The sequence below is a fragment of the Plecotus auritus genome, assembly GCF_963455305.1.
Source record: "Plecotus auritus genome assembly, chromosome: 9".
Classification (NCBI taxonomy): Eukaryota; Metazoa; Chordata; class Mammalia; order Chiroptera; family Vespertilionidae; genus Plecotus; species Plecotus auritus.
Window position 1 is genome coordinate 42,519,601 of NC_137783.1, and position 20,084 is coordinate 42,539,684.

The window sequence follows — 20,084 nt, forward strand, 5'->3', positions numbered from 1 at the left end:
GTGAACTATTGCTACATGTGCACTAGGGATTAATACCATAGACACAATGTAAATCAAAAGAAGCCACACACAAAAGAGTACATATTGTATGATCCCATTTACATGAAATCCAAAACCAGGCAAAACTAACCAATGACAACACAGATCCACAAATGGGAGAGGGTCTGACTTTGAACAGGACATGAAAAGGGTACTGGAAATGTCCTACATCTTCATCTGGGCAGTGGTTAAACTGGCTATACATACACACAAATCTGTCAAGTTTACACTTATGATTTGTTCGTGTGGCCTTAAACAAGTTATGCCTTAATAAAAAGGGTGGGAATCAAATGAGCAAAAGTAATAGCTAAGTATTTAAAAAATAAATAACTTTCTATATTAGAAAATCATCTGCTTATACAAATCAAAAGGACCAATGATTGCTATCCTATATAATAAAAGAGTAATATGCAAGTTAACCATCACTCCACCACACCCACAAGCCACGCCCATAAGCCAATCAGGAGCAAGTATGCAAATAAACCCAACCAAGATGGCTGCGGCCACAGAGAGAGCAGGAGGGAGGCTTGGGTTTCCCCGGCTATGGAGGAAGCCAAGCTTTCCGCACACAGCCGGGCCAGGCCTCCACTTAAGGCTATAAAGCAGGGGTGGGCAAACTTTTTGACTCGAGGGCCACAATGGGTTCTTAAACTGGACCGGAGGGCCGGAACAAAAGCATGGATGGAGTGTTTGTGTGAACTAATATAAATTCAAAGTAAAGGAGCGGAGGGGAGAGCAAGAGAACCCTCTGCTCTTTCGGCTCCGCGGGCCGGATAGAACAGCCTAACGGGCCGGATCTGGCCCGCGGGCCGTAGTTTGCCCACGGCTGCTATAAAGTTTCAATTATAGAAGATAAATTAATCCCAACAAAAATGGCAGCAGCCACTGAGCTGGAGAGAGCAGGAGGCTAGGGTTGCCCGCGGTGATGGAGGAAGCCAAGTTTCCGCAGCCCTGGCCTGCTTTGGTCTCCACTTAAGGCTACAAAGTTTCAATTATAGAAGATAAATAAATCCCAACAGAAACAGTTGCCGCCACGGAGTGAGCAAAAGGCTTGGCTCCGCTCCAGGCTACAAAGTTTCAATTGTAGAAGATAAATAAACCCCAGATACCAGGGCCTCCCTTGGGTCACCTGGGGGCATGGCCGGCCTGCAAACCACCACAGGCCCCTCATTCAGGCCGCCCCATGCCCCAAGGGAACCCCCACCCTGATCCGGGACACCCTTCAGGGCAAACCAGCTGGCCCCCACCCATGCACCAGGCCTCTATCCTATCTAATAAAAGAGTAATATGCAGATTGACCATCACTCCAACACACAAGATGGCTGCCCCCATGTGGTCAAAGATCCTGCCCCCATGTGGACACAAGATGGACACCACAAGATGGCCAGCAGGTGAGGGCAGTTGGGAGGGACCAGGCCTGCAAGAGAGGGCAGTTGGGGGCAAACAGGCTGGCAGGGGAGCAGTTAGGCATCAATCAGGCTGGCAGGGGAGTGGTTAGGGGGTGATCAGGCTGGCAGGCAGAAGTGGTTAGGGGCAACAGGAAGGCAGGCAGGTGAGCAATTGGGAGCCAGCAGTCCTGGATTGTGAGAGGGATGTCTGACATCCCTAAACGGGCAGTCGGACATCCCTCGAGGGGTCCCAGATTGGAGAGGGTGCAGGCTGGGCTGAGGGACACCCCCCTGTGCACGAATTTCGTGCACCCGGCCTCTAGTAAAAATATAATAAAGAGCTTTAAGATAAAGGAAACATTTTTTGTACCAGTCTTTATGTATTTATTCACACACTTGATAAAAATATCTCAGTTAGGCCCTAGCTAGTTTGGCTCAGTGGAAAGAGCATCAGCCTATGGACTGAAGGGTCCCAGGTTTGATTCCGGCCAAGGGCACATGCTCAGGTTGCGGGCTCAGTCCTCAGTTGGGGGCATACAGGAGGCAGCCAATCAATGATTCTCTCTCATCATTGATGTTTCAATATCTCTCTCTCCCTCTCCCTTCCTCTCTGAAATCAATAAAAATACATATTTTTTAAAATCTCTCAGGAGTGCAATCATTATAATGACAAAAGTAACTATACAACTGACCCCAAGTGCAGTCAGATTCCCAAAAATTAGAACATGAGCAACACACAGCTCCTTAACACCTGTGCACTCACGCACTCTGCCCACACCCACTCGGGCCCAACAATCACAGGTCCTAAGTGCAGACAGGACCCAGGGCCTCTTCCCTGGCTTGTCAGGTCCTAGGAAAGGAAACTTTTTTTTTTAATATATTTTTATTGATTTCAGAGAGGAAGGGAGGAGAGAGAGAGAGAGAAACATCAATGAGAGAGAATCATCGGTTGGCTTCCTCCTGCACACCCCCTACTGGGGATCAAGCCCACAACCCGGGCATGTGCCCTCGACCAGAATCGAACTTGGGACCCTTCAGTCCACAGGTCGACACTCTATCCACTGACCCAAACCAGCTAGGGCTAGGAAACATTTTTTAATGAAGAGGAGTTTTGGTTTTATCATTTGTGCAATGTAGAGTTACAGGCAGGTCTTAATCATAATATTTTTATAGAAAAATCATACATATACACATACTATATACAGATCTATAGTGTACACATATAGCAAACATCATCATGAAATTTAAGACAGCATTACCTTCCCTGATGATAGAATCAGGGTATGAATACACAAGGGACTTCAAGTGTATTGGTGAAGTTTTAAGCTGGGTGGTACATTACGTGAACATTTGTTTTGGTATTCTTTATACATATTAAGTATTTTATTTTCCCCATACTTGAAAAGAAAGACCACTATCTCCAGTGTGAATCAATTAAAGGAGTACTGTAAGGATCCAGGCATGAAATGATTATGACTTACTATAGAGGCTGTGAGGACGGAGGAAGAGGAGAGGGATGTGGATGGTAAATCACCAGTATGGACCAGATGTGGAGAGGAAGGAGACAAGGTTTTTGTTTGACCAACTAAAGGGATGGTGGTTCTATTCAATGAGATGGGGAAACAAAACCAAAAAAAAAAAAAAAAAAGAATGAGATTTTAGAGAGGATGAGAGGAAAACAATGAGTCAGTCCAGTTTTTGACAGGGTGACTTTGAAATGTCTTCAAATAGAGATTTCCAAGCAGCAGTCAAAACTCCAGTCTGAAAATGAGGAATGAGAACTGAGTCAAGGATAGATTAGGGAATCATCAACAAAGCTGGCGCTGTTGGCGTGGCTCAGTTGTTGAGTGTTGACCTATGAACCAGGAGTTCATGGTTCGATTCCCGGTCAGGGCACATGCCTGGGTTGGGGATTCAATCCCCAGTGGTGGGTGTGCAGCAGGCATATTGGTCTATTTTTAAAAAAGAACAAAGAGCTAACCATTGAAGCTACAGACTTAGACAAGACTCCAGAGAGAAAGTGGAGAGTAAGCCCAGAGAGTTTAGGAGAGAACCTGAGGGAGTCACAAAGGCGACAGAAATAGCAGCTTAAGAAGTTGGAGAAAAAGCATGAGTGCACCAGGTAGCTAAGAGCAAAGAGTGTTTCAAGAAAGAGGGCATAGCCCTACCCGGTTTGGCTCAGTGGATAGAACGTCGGCCTACGGACTGAAGGGTCCCAGTTCGATTCCGGTCAAGGGCATGTACCTTGGTTGTAGGCACATCCCCAGTAGGGGGTGTGCAGGAGGCAGCTGATCGATGTTTCTTTCTCATCAATGTTTCTAACTCTCTATCCTTCTCCCTTCTTCTTTGTAAAAAAAATCAATAAAATATATATTTTTTTAAGGAGGGAAGGAAGGAAGGAAGGAAGGAAGGAAGGAAGGAAGGAAGGAAGGAAGGAAGTTAGGGAGAAAGGGAGAAAGGGAGAAAGAGGGCATGATCGACAGTACCAAATCCTGATGCTCAAGGAAGATAAAGACAAAAAAGCAACCATTGGACTTGGCAGCCAAGAAGTCCTTGGTGACTATTACAAAAGCACTTTCTAAGAAAGGTGAGGAGGAAGTCAGACTGAGATAAATCAAAACCTGGGCAGAAGGGAAGTAGAGAAATCAATTGTGAACTTCTTTTTTAGAAAGTTTGGCTCTAAAGGGAAGGAGAGGAGCAGAAGGCAGATAGGTTAAGGAAACATTTTAGTTTGTTAGTATTTTTTTCAAGTTAAGATACACATAAGCATTTATGTCTAAATTTATGATAATGGAATTTAAACTATCATAAGGGAAAAACTAAAGTATGAATACATTATCATACATATGGACATGTAGCATATATGGACATGTTCAGTTCCCTGAAATGAAGAAAACACAGCAAAGTTCTCATCAACTCAACTATCTGGTTACAAATGTGCTTAAGTTATGTTAACACTCCAATGCTGGTTAAATAAGGCATAAACTGGACATTTTAAACTATGAAAAAGCATATTACAGCAGAAAGAAAAATGGATGTCTACCATTAGAGGAAAGACCCTACACCCTTCCCTCCCCTCCTACCATCCAATCGTGCAAAAACATTCTTTGGCATTGAACAAAAGAATAAGTTTGAGAGTAATAGAGAAAAGAAAATTAAGTTACAGTGGCTTTTTAGTTCTATACACTATTCATTTCCATGAGAAACAGCTGTAAAATACCTACCTGCTTCGGAGTTTTCAGGATGCTTGTCAGGATGACATTCCAGGGCTCTGACCTTAAACTCTGCCAGGATTTGTTCCACCTAAAACAAAAATCAATGTTTAAAATAAAGAGTCCAGATTAAATGCCATGAAGGAAGAACTTGGGCATCAGTCCTTCCCAAAACAGCCATGATCAACCCAACTTTTCATTTTGTTCTTTATATTTATATTTTGACTTTTTTACTCTAAGAAATAATTTCCTTAATTACACAATTCAGAAAGCATCCAATAATAGCCCCTATTCAAATAGTGGTTTGTGATGACAATTTAACTTGTTGATTGCCCAAGACATCTATGAGCTCAATATATTTATCAAAAATGGTCAGATAGGTTTATCATAAGAATGTACTAGAATACAAGTCATACATCTGAGTTCTTTAAGATACTTAGCCACCATTCACTATTCAGGGATGACTATTCAATTTATAAATTATCCATTATAAAGTTCCTTCTTCCTGTCTTTTGGCCCTTTTCAGTTTTATTAAGAATTTCACAATTTTTTTTAAAAAGGACATAACTCAAACCTGATCATTTTGCTACCAATTAACAGCTTGGTTAGAGATTTTGACTGGGAAAACAGAAACTTCAGCCCAAACTAGAATTATGTTTAAGGGCCATCTATGATTTGATTGAATCCCTGGTATCAGAAATAACCAACATTTGGCTTTATTTAATACTAGAGGCCCAGCGCGTGAAATTGCCAGAGACCCAGACCCACCATGCCGGCAGGACCCAGACTCCCTCCCACCACGCCAGTAGGACCTAGACTGACTCCTGCTGCGCCACGAGACTGAGACCTGCCGCACCACGAGACCCATCAATGCACCTCCTGGTGACCAGTCGTTTGGTCATTACAGTGTTATGGCCACTGGCCTTTTATAATATAGACTAGTGACCCGGTGCGTGAAATCGCGTGGCCCTGCCCACCGAGCACATCCCGCCCACCGGCATGCCGCCCCGCCTTGACACCCTAACCTCTCCACCCAGCACACCTGGCTCCGTCCCCAACCCCTCCAGCCTTCTCTGGCCACTTCAAGCCCTGCCCTCAGTCCTACGAGTCACCTCGAGCTGGTCCCGCCTCCTCTGGGCATCTCCCCACTTCTGCCCTATCTCTGGAGCAACACGGCGGCTCCAGCCCGTCATGGTGCCAGAGGAGAGCGTGGAAGCCTCCTGCCTGCTGCGCTGAGCTCCTTCCCCTGGCAGGTGGGTGGTGGGCCACTCTGAGTGTGAGCGGTGGGTGGCAAAGGACTGGTGAGGGGGGTGGCGAAAGACTGGTGAGGGGAGCACTATGAGCTCTCACCCCCGCCCTTCCCTCCACGGGATGGGCGCCTCCTCCGGGTGCCTCTCCACTTCCGCCCTGTCTCTGGAGCAATGCGGCAGCTCTACCCCGCTGCACACATGCACACAGCCACCTGCTGATCAGTCGTTACAACATGAGGGCATCACAACCATTATCATATTAGCTCTTTATTATATAGGATAATTGCAATGACAGCAGCAGGAGACAATAGGGGTTATGTGGCTCTGGAATCTGACTGCTTAGTTTTATTTTTTTTTCTCTTAAATGTTTTGTTTTAATAAATAAAGCATCATGGCTTAGATTTTAAATCACATTTATAGATAAGGAGCATTTCTAAGCCCAAACAGGTAACAGTGAAGCTCCTACTGTTGGAAGGAATGCATGCCCACATGTATGGTAAGCCTAAAGAGCAGAGACTTACCAGCAAAGCATACCATACACGTAACCTCTAGACCAGGGAAAGGCCTGACTGCTTAGTTTTAAATCCCAGTTCTGCCCTAAGACTGTAGGCAAGTTATATAATTTCTAAGTGTCTAGGTTTCCTCATCTTTACATTACATGAATAATGTAAGTAGAGCACTTAACACAAAGCCTGATTATAGTAAGAACTCAATAATAGTAGCTATTATTAAATGTCAGTGGTTAAGTAACTTGTCTGAAGTCACTGTTAAGCATTTAGACTTAAAATGCAATCATCTTTCCCCACTGTTTTATAAAGCTGAATTCTTCAGGCTCAGGAACCTATTATTAAGTTCTATATTTACTACCCACTAATTAATGAAAGCAAATTACCTCTTGTTTGAGAAATGAATTCCCAAGTAGCTTAGCTCAATATTGTAATAGGATTCATGGGAGGAGAAACATATGTTTATCAGGTCCATGTCATTTTTAATCAATCAATCGTCATAAAAAATTATTCATAGATTGTATTAGACATGCATATATATAAAACCCAGACTACTAATTTTCTTCTTTTCCTTGTTAAGCAACTACTGAGAACCTCTTAGAATAATAGGAAGATATAGACTTCCTATTAAGAACTGTAATCAATTGTTTCCTCTTCCTGGTGCTCCCTTTAACCATCAGTCACCATTACCTACATATAATAAAGAAAATTGAGAATAACTTCTCAATTTTAAAATATTAAATATTCTAAAGATCCTAGTAGTAAGCATTTTATAATTAACAAGTAATTTATGAATACTCATAATCACTCTTTGAAAAAAAAAATTCTAGCAATACAGATAAAAATTAAAAGCTCCTTTATCCTCCTTCCCCCAAGATAAAAGGTTACATCCTTCAAGGCACATTTTTTACATATATATGTATATATCTTGGGGGGGGGGTTAATAAATGGATAAAATCATACCTATCTATCAATGGCAGAAATTTTGGGTTTTATTGTTGTTGTTTTATTTTTTTATTACGAACCCATTAGGAAACATTCTGCTATTAGCCCTTAGAAGCAAATATGTCAAAATAGTTAATTCTCCATAGTGCTCATGTATATGATCGTTTCTTCTTTATATATTTCTATATTTTGCCAATTTTAAAAATAGTCCATATATATCTTTCATTACTTTTAACAGTTTTACTGTTGTAAAGTTTATCTAAATCTCTTATGTAAGGCTAGTTCTGGTTAAACTAACTGGTAAAGTGGGCTACTTTGTCTTGGACACATTCTATTAACCTTCTGGCATCTCCACCCCATGTACCCAGTGCCAAGTGCAACCCATGGGCAGGTGAGGCCCTCCATGGCAAGGTCCACTGAATCCTGACCTCCTAAGCCAATGTTCAGTGGTCTGGAAAACTGCCTACCCGGTGGGCCAGTAAACATACAAAAATATTCAACTTTACTTGTACTCAAATAAAGCAAAACATCCAAGGAATTATAACATCCAGTGTTACTGAAGGTGCAAGGAACTAAGCATTCTCATGCTCTCCTGGAGCTAATTTCTTGGAAAACAATTGAGATAGATATTTTTTCATACTCTTTGATCCAACAATTCCAATTTAAGGAATCTGTCTATGGAGATAATCCAAGGTAGGAAAAGAATTTAGTTATAAAAAGGTTCATGCTATACCTTGTAAACAAAAACCTATGTGTCCATAATAAGACATTTGTTCAAGTTCACTGTAATATAGCTACAGGCTGGAATATTTTGCAGTCATTAAAAAATCATCTTATGGTAGAACACTTTTAATAACCTGAGATAATTTATATAATGCATTTCTATGAGAAAAGGTAAGCTACAAAGCATTTTGTGCAGTATAAATCCATGTTTAACCTCAAAAGGAATGATGAAACATACATATATATATGAACACATACATACATATATAATAATAATTATATATATATATATATATATATATATATATATATATAAAGGCCTATGCATTCGGCCAATCGGCCAACTGGCCGAACAGCTGGTAGCTATGATGTGCACTGACCACCAGGGGGCAGAAGCTCAATGCAAGAGCAGAAACCATAGGCATGGAGACATGAAACAGACTGAGGAATCTCAGAGGGGAAGGGGGGGAGGGGGGAAGGCAGGAAAAGATTAACCAAAGGTCTTATATGCATACTAGAGGCCTGTGCATGGATTCGTGCACCAGTTGGGTCCCTCGGCCTGGCCTGCAAGAGGTCTTGGGTTGCGAGAGGGCACAGGCCAGACTGAGGGACCCCACCAGTGCACAAGTCCATGCACCAGGCCTCTAGTCTATATATAAAAAAGCCTAAGTGACTGAACGACCGAACAACCGGTCTACCAGTCGCTATGACGCACACTAACCACCAGGGGGCAGACGCTCAATGCAGGAGCTGCCCCCTGATGGTCAGTGCACTCCCACAGCGGAAGTGTCGCTAAGCTGACAGACCCGTCCAGGTGGCCCACCAGCCTGGCAGCGGCCACTCACTCCCTCAGTAGTCCTGCAGGTCCAGTCTCTGGAGAACGGGCCAGGCACTGACGAACCGGCACACTGGCACAATCCCGACAGCGTCGCTGGCCTCCTGGAAGTTGGCCTCAGGCACCACGGCCGCTTCCCCTTCCTGGACGCTCCGCAAGGAAGAAACGATATAAAAGCAGCCGCCAGGTGGCTCCTGACAACCGGTGCAAACATCAGCTGGACAGATCTGGATGCCGGGCGGCAAGGGCATCCCACCACCTGCCTGGAGGGCCGATCACATCCCGCACCCCCCGCCTTGGACAGATCTTGTCTAGCTTTCCCTGGCCATACAAATGCTCCGTGTCTCTCCTTCTATCATCTAAATTGTGACGTGTAAGATCATTTCAAGCCCCATCTCTTCTCTGACGTCTTTTCAGATATTCTCTCTTTAATTCCTGTTTCACGTATAGACAGGAGCTTTCTAAAAATTGTGATTTATTCATTAATAAAATGAACTGAATCTAGTGATGGAAACTTATATGCTGCAGAATATGCTGATGAAAAGAGAAAACTCATTTTAATAAATGGGTTAATCAGTACCCATCATTTCAATTCAATTAGTTTGAAACTGCATTTTCCACACAAAACTCCAGATGGTAGCCCTGTGTGGCTCACTTGGTTGAATGTCGTCCCATGCACCAAAAGGTTGCCAGTTCAATTCCCTGCCCAGGTAGGCGGCATGCAGGAAGCAGTCCATCAATGTTTCTCTCTTATGGATGTTTCATTCTCTCTCCCTCTCCCTTCCTCTCTAAATAAAAAAAAAAACCAAAAAACATATTTAAAAATGTATCTATAACAAATCATTTTTAAATAATGTGAACTTTTAAAAATTCATGTATATTATAGAATAAGTATAAATTTATAAAGTTCCAAGTGTTACTGTGAGGCCAAAACAACACCCATACCACAACTACAACTAACTATGTGGCAGGTACCATTCTAAGTACTTTCTATATCATGTCTCATTTAATCCCCACAACAACCCTATGAGGTGGGTACTGTTATTATCCCCAACTGAAGATTAGGAAACCAAGGCATAGAAAAGTTAAGCAATTTTCCCAAAGTCACACAGCTATAAAATTGTAAGATTTAAACTCAGATGGTTTGAAGTCAACAAGAAAAAGAACTAGAAAAAAGAAACAGGTGTTTCCCTTCATGAATTTGTGCTCAGTATTCAAGTCCATGAAATCTTAAAATCAAGAAGTCTTCTATCATTATTGTAAAATGGTGACCAGATATTTTAAAAATCAAATAAGATCCACACCAGAAAGAAGGCCTTATACCACCAGTGTGTGGTGTCTACATCATTAAGGACTTTAGAAGATTATATATTATGGCATGTGTCTTTTGTGTAAAATCTGATATAGGAAGGAATCGCTGACTGACTTGGACTCAAACTTTCATAAATGTTTTTTAAATGGGAGGTATGTTGTTTTCTACTCAACAGCATGGAAATCCTCCCACAGTTTACATTTGTCATTTAATTAATTTCTAATATAGGCTGTAAATTGTAAAAACTATATACTAAAACAAAATTATGTGTGACCTGGCCAGCATGACTCAGTGGTTGAGTATCGACCTATGAACCAGGAGGTCACGGTTCAATTCCCAGTCAAGGCACATGCCCAGGTTGCAGGCTCAATCCCCAGTGTGGGGTGTGCAGAAGGCAGCCAATCAATGATTCTTTCTCATCATTGATGTTTCTATCTCTCTCTCCCTCTCCCTTCCTCTCTGAAATTAGTAAAAATATTTTTTAAAAAAGAATGTCCTAGCTGGTTTGGCTCAGTGGATAGAGCATTGGACTGTGAATTGGAAGGTCCTGGGTTCAATTCTGGTCAAGGGCACATGCTCGGGTTGTGGGCTTGATCCCCAGTAGGGGGTGTGCAGGAGGCAGCCAATTAATGATACTCTCTCATCATTGATGTTTCTCTCTCTCTCTCTCCCTCTCCTTTCCTCTCTGAAATCAATAAAAATATTGTTTAAAAAAAAAGAATTATGTGTGTCTCAACTCAACTGTTATAAAAATGAAAATATCAAGTGGCTTTGAAATTATAACTGCTAAATTGTTTTGGGATATGAACAGTTATGGTCAATTTTTTAGAGCAGCAAATCAAAGGAATATTTGAAGTAAAGGAAATCCACCTAACACAAATCAAGTAAAGAAAATGTCACACTACTCAAAATTGGCATAAAATATTTTTAAATGGGAAGGATACATAAAAAAACAATTGACAAAATTATGGAAGGTCATTTCATTTTAAACAAATGATTGTTATCTACACATCTGTGCCATTGACAGAATCAGTAAAATGCATCCAGAAGGAGTACCAATGCTTTTATCCTCCTTTTAATATATACCACAGTATATGCAGAGAAGTATGACTCTAACTGATAACCATGAAATTAAACTGTTATAAGCATTATAAATAAACAACAGGGACATTTTTTTGTCTACTAAAAATTAATCCTCCTCCTTTGCAGACTAAAAAGACAATAAAAGAACTACAAGAGACTGACTAAACAGTCAAAAGATTTATTATGGGGATATAAAAACTCCTTATAACCTAGTATGACAGTATTTTTTAACCCAAGTTGTGAAACTTATCAAGTTTGATTATGCTCCTATGATTTTAAAAAGTTCCTTCAAAAATTATTTGACAATAGTAGAATCCAAGGTATGATAACGCATGGTAAAAATGGTAATAAGCTTTCAAACTCGCTATAAGTAAATCACCACAAAAGTAACATATTATCCTAAAGGAGAAATATGCACCTAAAAGAGCAGTATAACCTGTTTAGTGTGTGTGTGTGTGTGTGTGTGTGTGTGTGTGTGTGTGAAACCACAAGGTACTCAAGGTAAACTCCTCAAAGTGATGATGGTAGAGATTTTAATCCTTTGTGTCCAATATAGCATTCTAGTCTACAAAGTACATTTTATTACTAAACTTCTGCCATATAAAACAAAATTAAATAGAAAAAATGTTTTGCTTTAAAATATTTTAATAGCTATATTTTAGTAATAAAATAAATTTTTAAATATACTTATAAAATAATATGAATATATGCAATAATATAATTAAAATATGTCATATTCATCTCAACAGTATTTAAAATTTTGAAAACTAGAAATAAATAAAATATGTAACAATAACAGAACATCAATTGTGGTACAATAAAATTATGTGATCATTAAAATATGTATGAAGAATGTTTCATAGCATGGAGAAATCCTTGTTATAATGTTAGTGGATAAAAAGCAGGAATTAACAAGTATATATAATATCCTCCCAAACATGTCTTCAAAAATACATATAGGAAAAAGACTGAAGATTAATATGCCAAACATTAATAGTGTTACCATTGGAGATAGAATTATAAATGAGTTTTCCATAATTTAAAAACCTTTATAATTGTCTATGGGGACCTTTAAAACATTATTCTATTATGAATCAAGTGAAAAACTACAGAATTTTCACATGTTTGGTATCAGAAGCCACCCTTTTAAGAAGTAATTTCTCTTAAACAATTTGAACTATTAACATAAAAGGATGCTTCTTGGTTTGCATAATTTAGCTGCTCACATAACAGTACACATTTTAATAAAACACTTTAAAATCGCTAATTACTAGAAAATTACATTTCCTCTCAATTAAAATTTAAATTGCCATAATAAAGCTATAGCTTATGTATGCTATGAAACAGTCAATAGCAATTACAACAAAATTTCAAATATCTATTTTTAATATATTTGAAATAGAGTCTATGGCAATACACATATTCAATCACAAGTATCCATAAAACTGCAAGAAGACACTATTCAAGTAAAGACCCAATGCACATTTAAATCCTTAACTTTCTCTGAGCCAAAGGTGCTTTAAAATAATACAAGATTAGGTTTTCAGGCAATGTGACTAAAATTTCAAAGTTAATATCTTAAATAAAACCTGAAATACTGTTGTGAAAAAGAACAGCATAAATCACTGTCTTACCGAAGACAGTTCATCACATCCCAGTAATGTGTAGTAATCTTCAGTATCTTCCAACCTGTAATTCAGTATTGCGTCCATTGAGATCACTAAATCAACTCTTCTTGCCCCTGAAACAAGAGGCACAATGAGCTGCGAATTAACAAGAAAAGCCTTTTAAATCTGGTTTACAGCAGCATGTTCCAAACTGCACTAACAAGGTTTAAGGCTGGACACAGCCAATACACACACCAGATGTCATCCAAGACCTGTGTAAACTACCTTTCATTGGCTGCTTACAGAAGAAAAAAATAATAGACCACTACCAAACTGTTGCAGTGCGGCCTGGGACTTGTAGTTTGAGTTTATATAAGTGATGCAGATTAACCATTCCTCTTCTGGATAAACAAAGACTGTCATTTTTACACACTCCCCAAGTGAGCCATCTCTCCATCTCCTATATATTTTTTCTTTTTCCTTCTTTTTAAGTGATAAAAGAAAAATTTGAAGCAATATGCTAAAATCTTAGAATTTGTTAGATATGAGTAGTGGGTGGTTTCTTGTGAATTTAGAAAATTTCAAAAAATTTTAAGTAGGGTAAAAGAAAATAGACTTGGGAAGCAAATTTTCATTCATTTGATCATTTATTCATTCAACAAATATTTATTAAGGACCTATTTTGTGCCCAGCATGAACGTAGGAAAGGTATGCTTAAGTAACTCTGGGTTCTTAGGGAGCTTACATTCTGATGGAGGGAGGCAAATAAAAAAAACATTTAAAATCATGAAATAAAATAGGAAAGTGAGAAAAATAACTCTGTGATGATAGGGTGGATTTGCTGTACCATTTCTCCTGGGCTGGCTCTCTCCAGACTCAAGAATGTATCTGGTCTGGAGTGGATGCAGGGAACCTGTGTTTCAGTTCACTGTGGCCCCAGGAAATGCAGGTCTGGTTTAGGATTTAGAGAAGGTGAGTGGTGAGGTATACAAAACTGCAACTGCCTTAACCCTTTAAATGCCCCCATAAATATCACCTTAGAAAAAATTCTTTTTCACTGAGCGTACCTATATACATCTTTTTTAAAGCTTATTTCTGAAGAGAAATAAGTACTGAGGCACCATTTTCACCAATCCTTCATTATATATCCACTCTTGCTAAAAGTTCTGTATGGAACTTTTAAATAATTAATTTTGTTTTAGAAATTTCACATCCCTAGAGGTTTTGAAGGCCTACGTGGGTATCACAAAAGCCTAACCAAAATAGCTGAAAATTGCCTTAAAATGATGTAAAGTTGCTGCTATGGAAAACAGGATGGTGATTGCTCAAAAAAATTAAATATAGAATTACTATATAACTCAGCAATTGCACTTCTGGGTACACACCCAAAAGATTTGAATGCAGGGACTTGAACAAATATTTGTATACCCATGTTCATAATATCATTATTCACAATAGCAAGAAGGAACCCAGTGTCCATTGAGAGGAATAGATGAGCAAATGTGGTATGTACAGACAGTGGAATATTCACCTTAACAAAGAAGAAGCCCAGCTGGTGTGACTCAGTGGTTGAGAGTCGACCTACGAACCGGAAGGTCACAGTTCAATTCCCCATCAGGGCACATGCCCAGGTTTCGGGCTCAACCCCTAGTAGGGGGTGTGCAGGAGGTAGCCGATCAATAATTTTCTCATCATTGATGTTGCTATCTCTCCCGCGCCCTTCCTCTCTGAAAAAAAAAAAAAAAATTGTGACACATGCTACAACATGGATGAAATTAAATGAAGACATTATGCTAAGTGAAGTAAGTCAGACACAAAAGGACAAATTCTGTATGATTCTACTTATATGAGGTACCTTGAGGAGTTAACTTCATAGAGACAGAAAGAAAAATGGAAATTTCCAGGGACTGCAGGGAAGGGTCAAATGAAGAGTTAGTGTTTAATAGGCATGAAGTTTCAGTTTGGAAAAATTAGAAAAATCCTGAAGATGGATGTTGGTGATGGTTGCACAACAATGTGTATTCAACTCCACCAAACTGTACACTTAAAATAGTTAAAATGGTAAATGCTATATTATATATATTTTACCACAATTGAAAAGTGATATGAATTCCCTCAAACACTAGACAATATTGATCAGAAAAAGAAAGTATTGCTCCTTTATTCTCCATCTTGAGAAGAGTCAGGACAATGCTTTAATGTTCTTCTGAAAAACAAAAAGAAAAGATAATTGTGAAAAGAATTTTGGTAATCACTCACTCATGTTTTATGGAATGCAACCCGAGGCTCCTTTTCCTGAACCACCATGTTCTCACATTCTGCAATGTACCATGTAGTCACTGAAAACGATGTAGAAACATATTTAACTAGAGGCCCGGTGCACAAAATTCGTGCATGGGGGGGTGTGTCCCTCAGCCCAGCCTGCACCCTCTCCAATCTGGGACCCCTTTAGGGATGTCCGACTGCCCGTATAAGCCCAATCCTGGTGGGATCGGGCTTAAACGGGCAGTCGGACATCCCTCCCACAATCCAGGACTGCTGGCTCCCAACTGCTCATGTTCCTGCCTTCCTGATTGCCCCTAACTGCTTCTGCCTGCCAACCTGATCACCTCCTAACCACTACCCTGCCAGCCTGATTGATGCCTAACTGCTCCCCTGCCAGCCTGTTTTCCCCTAACTGCCCTCCCCTGCAGGCCTGGTCACCCCTAACTGCCCTCCCCTGCAGGCCTGGTCACCACTAACTGCCCTCCCCTGCAGGCCTGGTACCCCCCAACTGCCCTCCCCTGCAGGGCTGGTCACCCCTAACTGCCCTCCCCTGCAGGCCTGAGTCCCCCCCAAATGCCCTTCCCTGCAGACCCAGTCACCCCCAACTTCCCTCCTCTGCCGGCCGGGTCACCCCTAACTGCCCTCCCCTGCAGGCTTGATCGCCCCCAACTGCCCTCCCTTGCAGGCCTGATCCCTCCCAACTGCCCTCTCCTGCTGGCCATCTTGTAGTGGCCATCTTGTGTCCACATGGGGGCAGGGTCTTTGACCACATGGGGGCAGCCATCTTGTGTGTTGGAGTGATGGTCAGTTTGCATATTACTCTTTTATTAGATAGGATAGGGGCCTGGTGCACGGGTGGGGGCCAGCTGGTTTGCCCTGAAAGGTGTCCTGGATCAGGGTGGGGGTTCCCTTGGGGCGTGGGGCGGCCTGGGCGAGGGGCCTGTGGTGGTTTGCAGGCCAGCCACTCCCCCTGGCGACCCAAGCGGAGGCCCTGGTATCTGGGGTTTACTTATCTTCTACAATTGAAACTTTGTAGCCGGGAGCGGAGCCAAGCCTTCTGCTTGCTCTGTGGAGGCACCCATTTTGGGGGGGATTTATGTATCTTCTATAATTTAAACTTTGTAGCCTTAAGCGAGGCCTGGGCCGGCCAGGGTGTGTGGAAAGCTTGGCTTCCTCCAGCGCCGGGGGCAACCCTAGCCTCCTGCTCTTTCCAGCTCCGCTGCTGCCATTTCTGTTTGGGTTTATGTATCTTCTATCATTGAAACTTTGTAACCTTGAGTGGAGGCCTAGGCCGGCAAGGGCAGGCAGAAAGCTTGGCTTCCTCCATTGCCGGGGAAACCCAAGCCTCCCTCCTGCTCTCTATAGCCGTAGCCATCTTGTTTGGGTTTGTTTGCATATTCGCTCCTGATTGGCTGGTGGGCGTGGCTGGTGGGTGTGACAGAGTGATGGTTAATTTGCATATTGCTCTGTTATTAGATAGGATGTCTGGGAAATGTGCACACTCCATTGTTAGGTGAAAAAAAGTTAGAAAAAAGCATGTACTATGTAAAACTTCAGAGCATTAAGACCTATGCATGTTAATGGGTATAAATTATATCAAATTCATCTCAATCTTAAAAGTAAAAAATATAAAATTTAAATTTTAAAAAGTAGGTATGGTATGATTCTAGTTTTATAAATATACATTGTATGTATATGTACATTGTATATCTATAATAATAAAAGCATAATATGCTAATTAGACCAGACAAAGCCGGGGCAGCGAGGGAAGCCCGGGTCTCGGGTGCCTGCTGGCGGCTGGAGGGAAGCCCTGGTCCCAGGTGCCAAAGGGAAGATGGTGCCAGCAGTTGGAGGAAGGAAGGCCTACTCCTGCACAAATTTTGTGCATCAGGCCTCTAGTATATTTATAAAATATGAGAAGGTATATATACCAAAATAGATCAGTTGTCATTAGATAATAGGGCCACAGGTGACTTATATTTTATTCTTTTTACTCTTCTACATTTGCTAAGATGAACATACCAGTATACTATTATTTTAATAAGAAAAAACAAGCAATTAAAAAAAAAAAGGAAACAGCCCTGGCTGATGTTCTCAATGGTTAAAGCACCGGAAGGAGCACACAAAGGGTCACAGGTTCAATTCCTGGTACCTATTAATCATGTACCTGGTTATAGGGTTAACCTACTCAGTAAGATGTGGGTATAGCTGCAGAGAGATGTATGTTCCTGCCGAAACCATGAAAGTAATTTGGTCTCTTAGTTGTTGCCATTTTGGAGAGCATGGGCATGTTAAGAATTTGGAGATCAGCCCAGCTTGTATGGCTCAGTGGTTGAGCATCAACCTATGAAGCAGGTCTCAGTTGGACTCCCGGTGGGGAGCATGCAGGAAGCAGCAGATCAATGATTCTTTCTCATCGTTGATGTTTCCATCTCTCTCACCCTCTTTCAGAAATAAATAAAATATTTAAGAAAATTGGGCCAAGAATATGACTATTTTCAGGAAAATTAATGGCCAATAAATATAAATAGTAGTGCAAACTTATTCATAATTATGAAACTGCTAATCAAAGGAAGTTGTTCACCTATCAGAGAAGCAAAATTTCTAACGTTTGCTATTATCCAATGATAAAGCAGAAATGACAAAGTTAGCACTTTCATACATTTTTGGTTAAGAGTGTAAACTGATACAATTTGGCAATTTGGTGGTATTTATCAACATGTGTCTTGTTGCCTGGGCAATTTTGTCTCTACAAATGTACCCTGAGAATTTACACCAAAATATGTTCCAAGGCAAGCATTGAAACATTCTTTGCAACAGAAAAAAATTGGAAACAGCCAAAATGTCCTTCAATGGGTGAAGAAGAGGGCAGTGCATGAATAAATTACGGTATTTATGGAAAGTACTATCTAGCCATTTTAAAGAGTAAGATAGCTTTCTTTGTGCATCTCTAAATGGATCAAATGGAAAAGGCTGGTTGAAGAGTATTATGGCATTATCTTCTTGTGCACTCTTTAATAACGTGTACGTCTGCTCCTAAACTTTTTTCGCCCTTTAAAAAGCAGATGTTTTCCTTTTAAGGGTGGGAGCTGGGCTGGTACAGAAACGAGGCGTTTACTTTATACCTTAGGAACTATATCTAGTCACTGGAGTCACCCTACCGCTTTTGTTTTCCTTTTTATGCTTGTGTTTTAAAACAACAAATGTCATTTGTCTTACTTACATATATTTCGTTGAATAAAGCCTTTAAAAATAGTATAAAATAGGTAGTAGAGATCAAGTAAAAATTTTAACCGAATTAAAGGTACCTCAAGTGAGGAAAGTCAGAGGCACAACCTCACGCCCAGCCAGACGGGAAAATCCGCCTGGTCAGCTCACGACCCGCCCAGTCCGCGCACACCCCGCCCCGCCCTCTCATTCCCCCTCCCCACCCCGTCCTCTCATTCCCCCCCTTCCTCCTCTCCCCACCCCCCAATACCCAGCCCCGTCCTCTCATCCCTCCCTTTCCTCCCCTCCCCCCCCAATACCCAGCCCCGTCCTCTCATCCCTCCCCGCCTGGTCCGCACACTCCCCGCCCCGTCCGCTCACCCGCAGAACCGCCCAACCAGGTCCACAATTCCCACGAGGCATCGCGAGAACGACGTAAAAAGGGGAGCGCGAGACGTTCCAGTTACTTCCGGCCGCCAGGAAACGTCCCTCCGGAAGTGCTTTTTTTAAATTACGTTTGCTCGCGGTCTTTAAGCCGGAAATAGGAACAAGTTAAACACAGCTCAAACGGAAAGGGGGAGGCTGGGAAGTCCGAGCTGCAGGTCCCAGGAGCCCGAGCGGGGGCAGGAAGTAGCACCTCTGCGGGCTCCGTGCGCACTCAGTCCAGGGCGCGCCGCTCTCCTGCCTCTGGCTTTCCTTCCTGTGTCTTGCCATGTTTCTGTCGTGCAAGCAAAACCGGCACGCTTTCCTTTGCTGTCCATCGGAACCGAGCTTCCAGAGAGCTAAGCCCAGGTTCCAGAAACAGCCTGCAACCCCTCGCCCTGATGTCGCACATTCAGGCCCGCTCCCTGCGCCGGGATCCTGGGAACTGATGAAAAGGCCTCGGTTCCTTCCCAGCTACTAACCCAACGCCCGCTCAGAACCCACTGCGCCCTTGGTGCCTAAGATCTGGTGGAAAGAAAACGGGGTCGGCCAGGACTTGAACCGCCCTTGTATTGCAGCCTGTCCATTTGTAAAACGGCCTAATAAATCCCTCCCTGGCAGCCAGAGCAGACCAGCATCCTGAGGCAAGAACAGGATATGTTGGAACAGTCTTAAGTCAGACACAATAGAATTAGTGATTCTTTAAAGGCTGTTGAGATATTACTTTGAAGTGTTAATCAAGTGCAACAATAAGTGCTAGTAATCCCGCCGTTGATAAAATTGTGTGGGGTTATTAATACAGGGGAGTGATTGGGTATGTGTGGGACTTGGGGGTATATGAGAACTCTGCTCAGTTTTGCTGTGAACCTGAAACTGCTCTAAAAAAATAAGTATTAATTTAAAAAACAATAGTTACAACAGGAAGTAGGATAACGACCATTATTGAGCCCCTACTAGGTGCCAGTGGCAAAGGTAGGATTTGAACTTTGCTGTATCTGCTTACTAAGCCCATAGTGAAGAAAATGCATTAAAAAAATGCTACATCAGATGATCTGGCCAGAAGTTTGGCATATTAGAAAATTGACTTGGCAATGCCATTAGGAACCCTGATTTCCGTATCAACCCTTTACTGGTTCCTTGGTGAGGCACACTTCCTTGATTTGTAAAGGAAGATATCAGACCAGAGTAATGAATCTCAAACAAAGGTGCACACGAACCACCTGGTGATCTGGTTCAGATGCAGCTTCTGCTTCAGGATGTCTGGGTGAGGTCTGAGATTCTGCATTTCT

The 20,084-nt window shown here is 41.7% G+C and overlaps 1 protein-coding gene across 4 annotated transcripts in view; it reads right to left on the minus strand.

Annotated features, from left to right (window-relative positions):
- Window positions 1-18,865, minus strand: part of DNAJC12 (DnaJ heat shock protein family (Hsp40) member C12) — a 59,844-nt gene extending 40,979 nt beyond the window's left edge. The window contains exons 1-5 of one of the 4 annotated variants that reach the window (XM_080687958.1): window positions 18,754-18,865; window positions 15,160-15,239; window positions 14,432-14,627; window positions 12,928-13,034; window positions 4,652-4,730 (exon numbers count right to left, since the gene is read on the minus strand). In XM_080687958.1, the coding sequence (XP_080544084.1) occupies window positions 4,652-4,730; window positions 12,928-13,005 (157 nt within the window). In that variant the 5' untranslated portion in view covers window positions 13,006-13,034; window positions 14,432-14,627; window positions 15,160-15,239; window positions 18,754-18,865. Of the gene's footprint in view, window positions 1-4,651; window positions 4,731-12,927; window positions 13,035-14,431; window positions 14,628-14,988; window positions 15,107-15,159; window positions 15,240-18,753 lie in introns of all 4 variants that reach the window. The other 3 variants (XM_080687961.1, XM_080687960.1, XM_080687959.1) reach the window with 3 other exon arrangements.
- Between the last annotated feature and the right edge of the window lie 1,219 nt (window positions 18,866-20,084).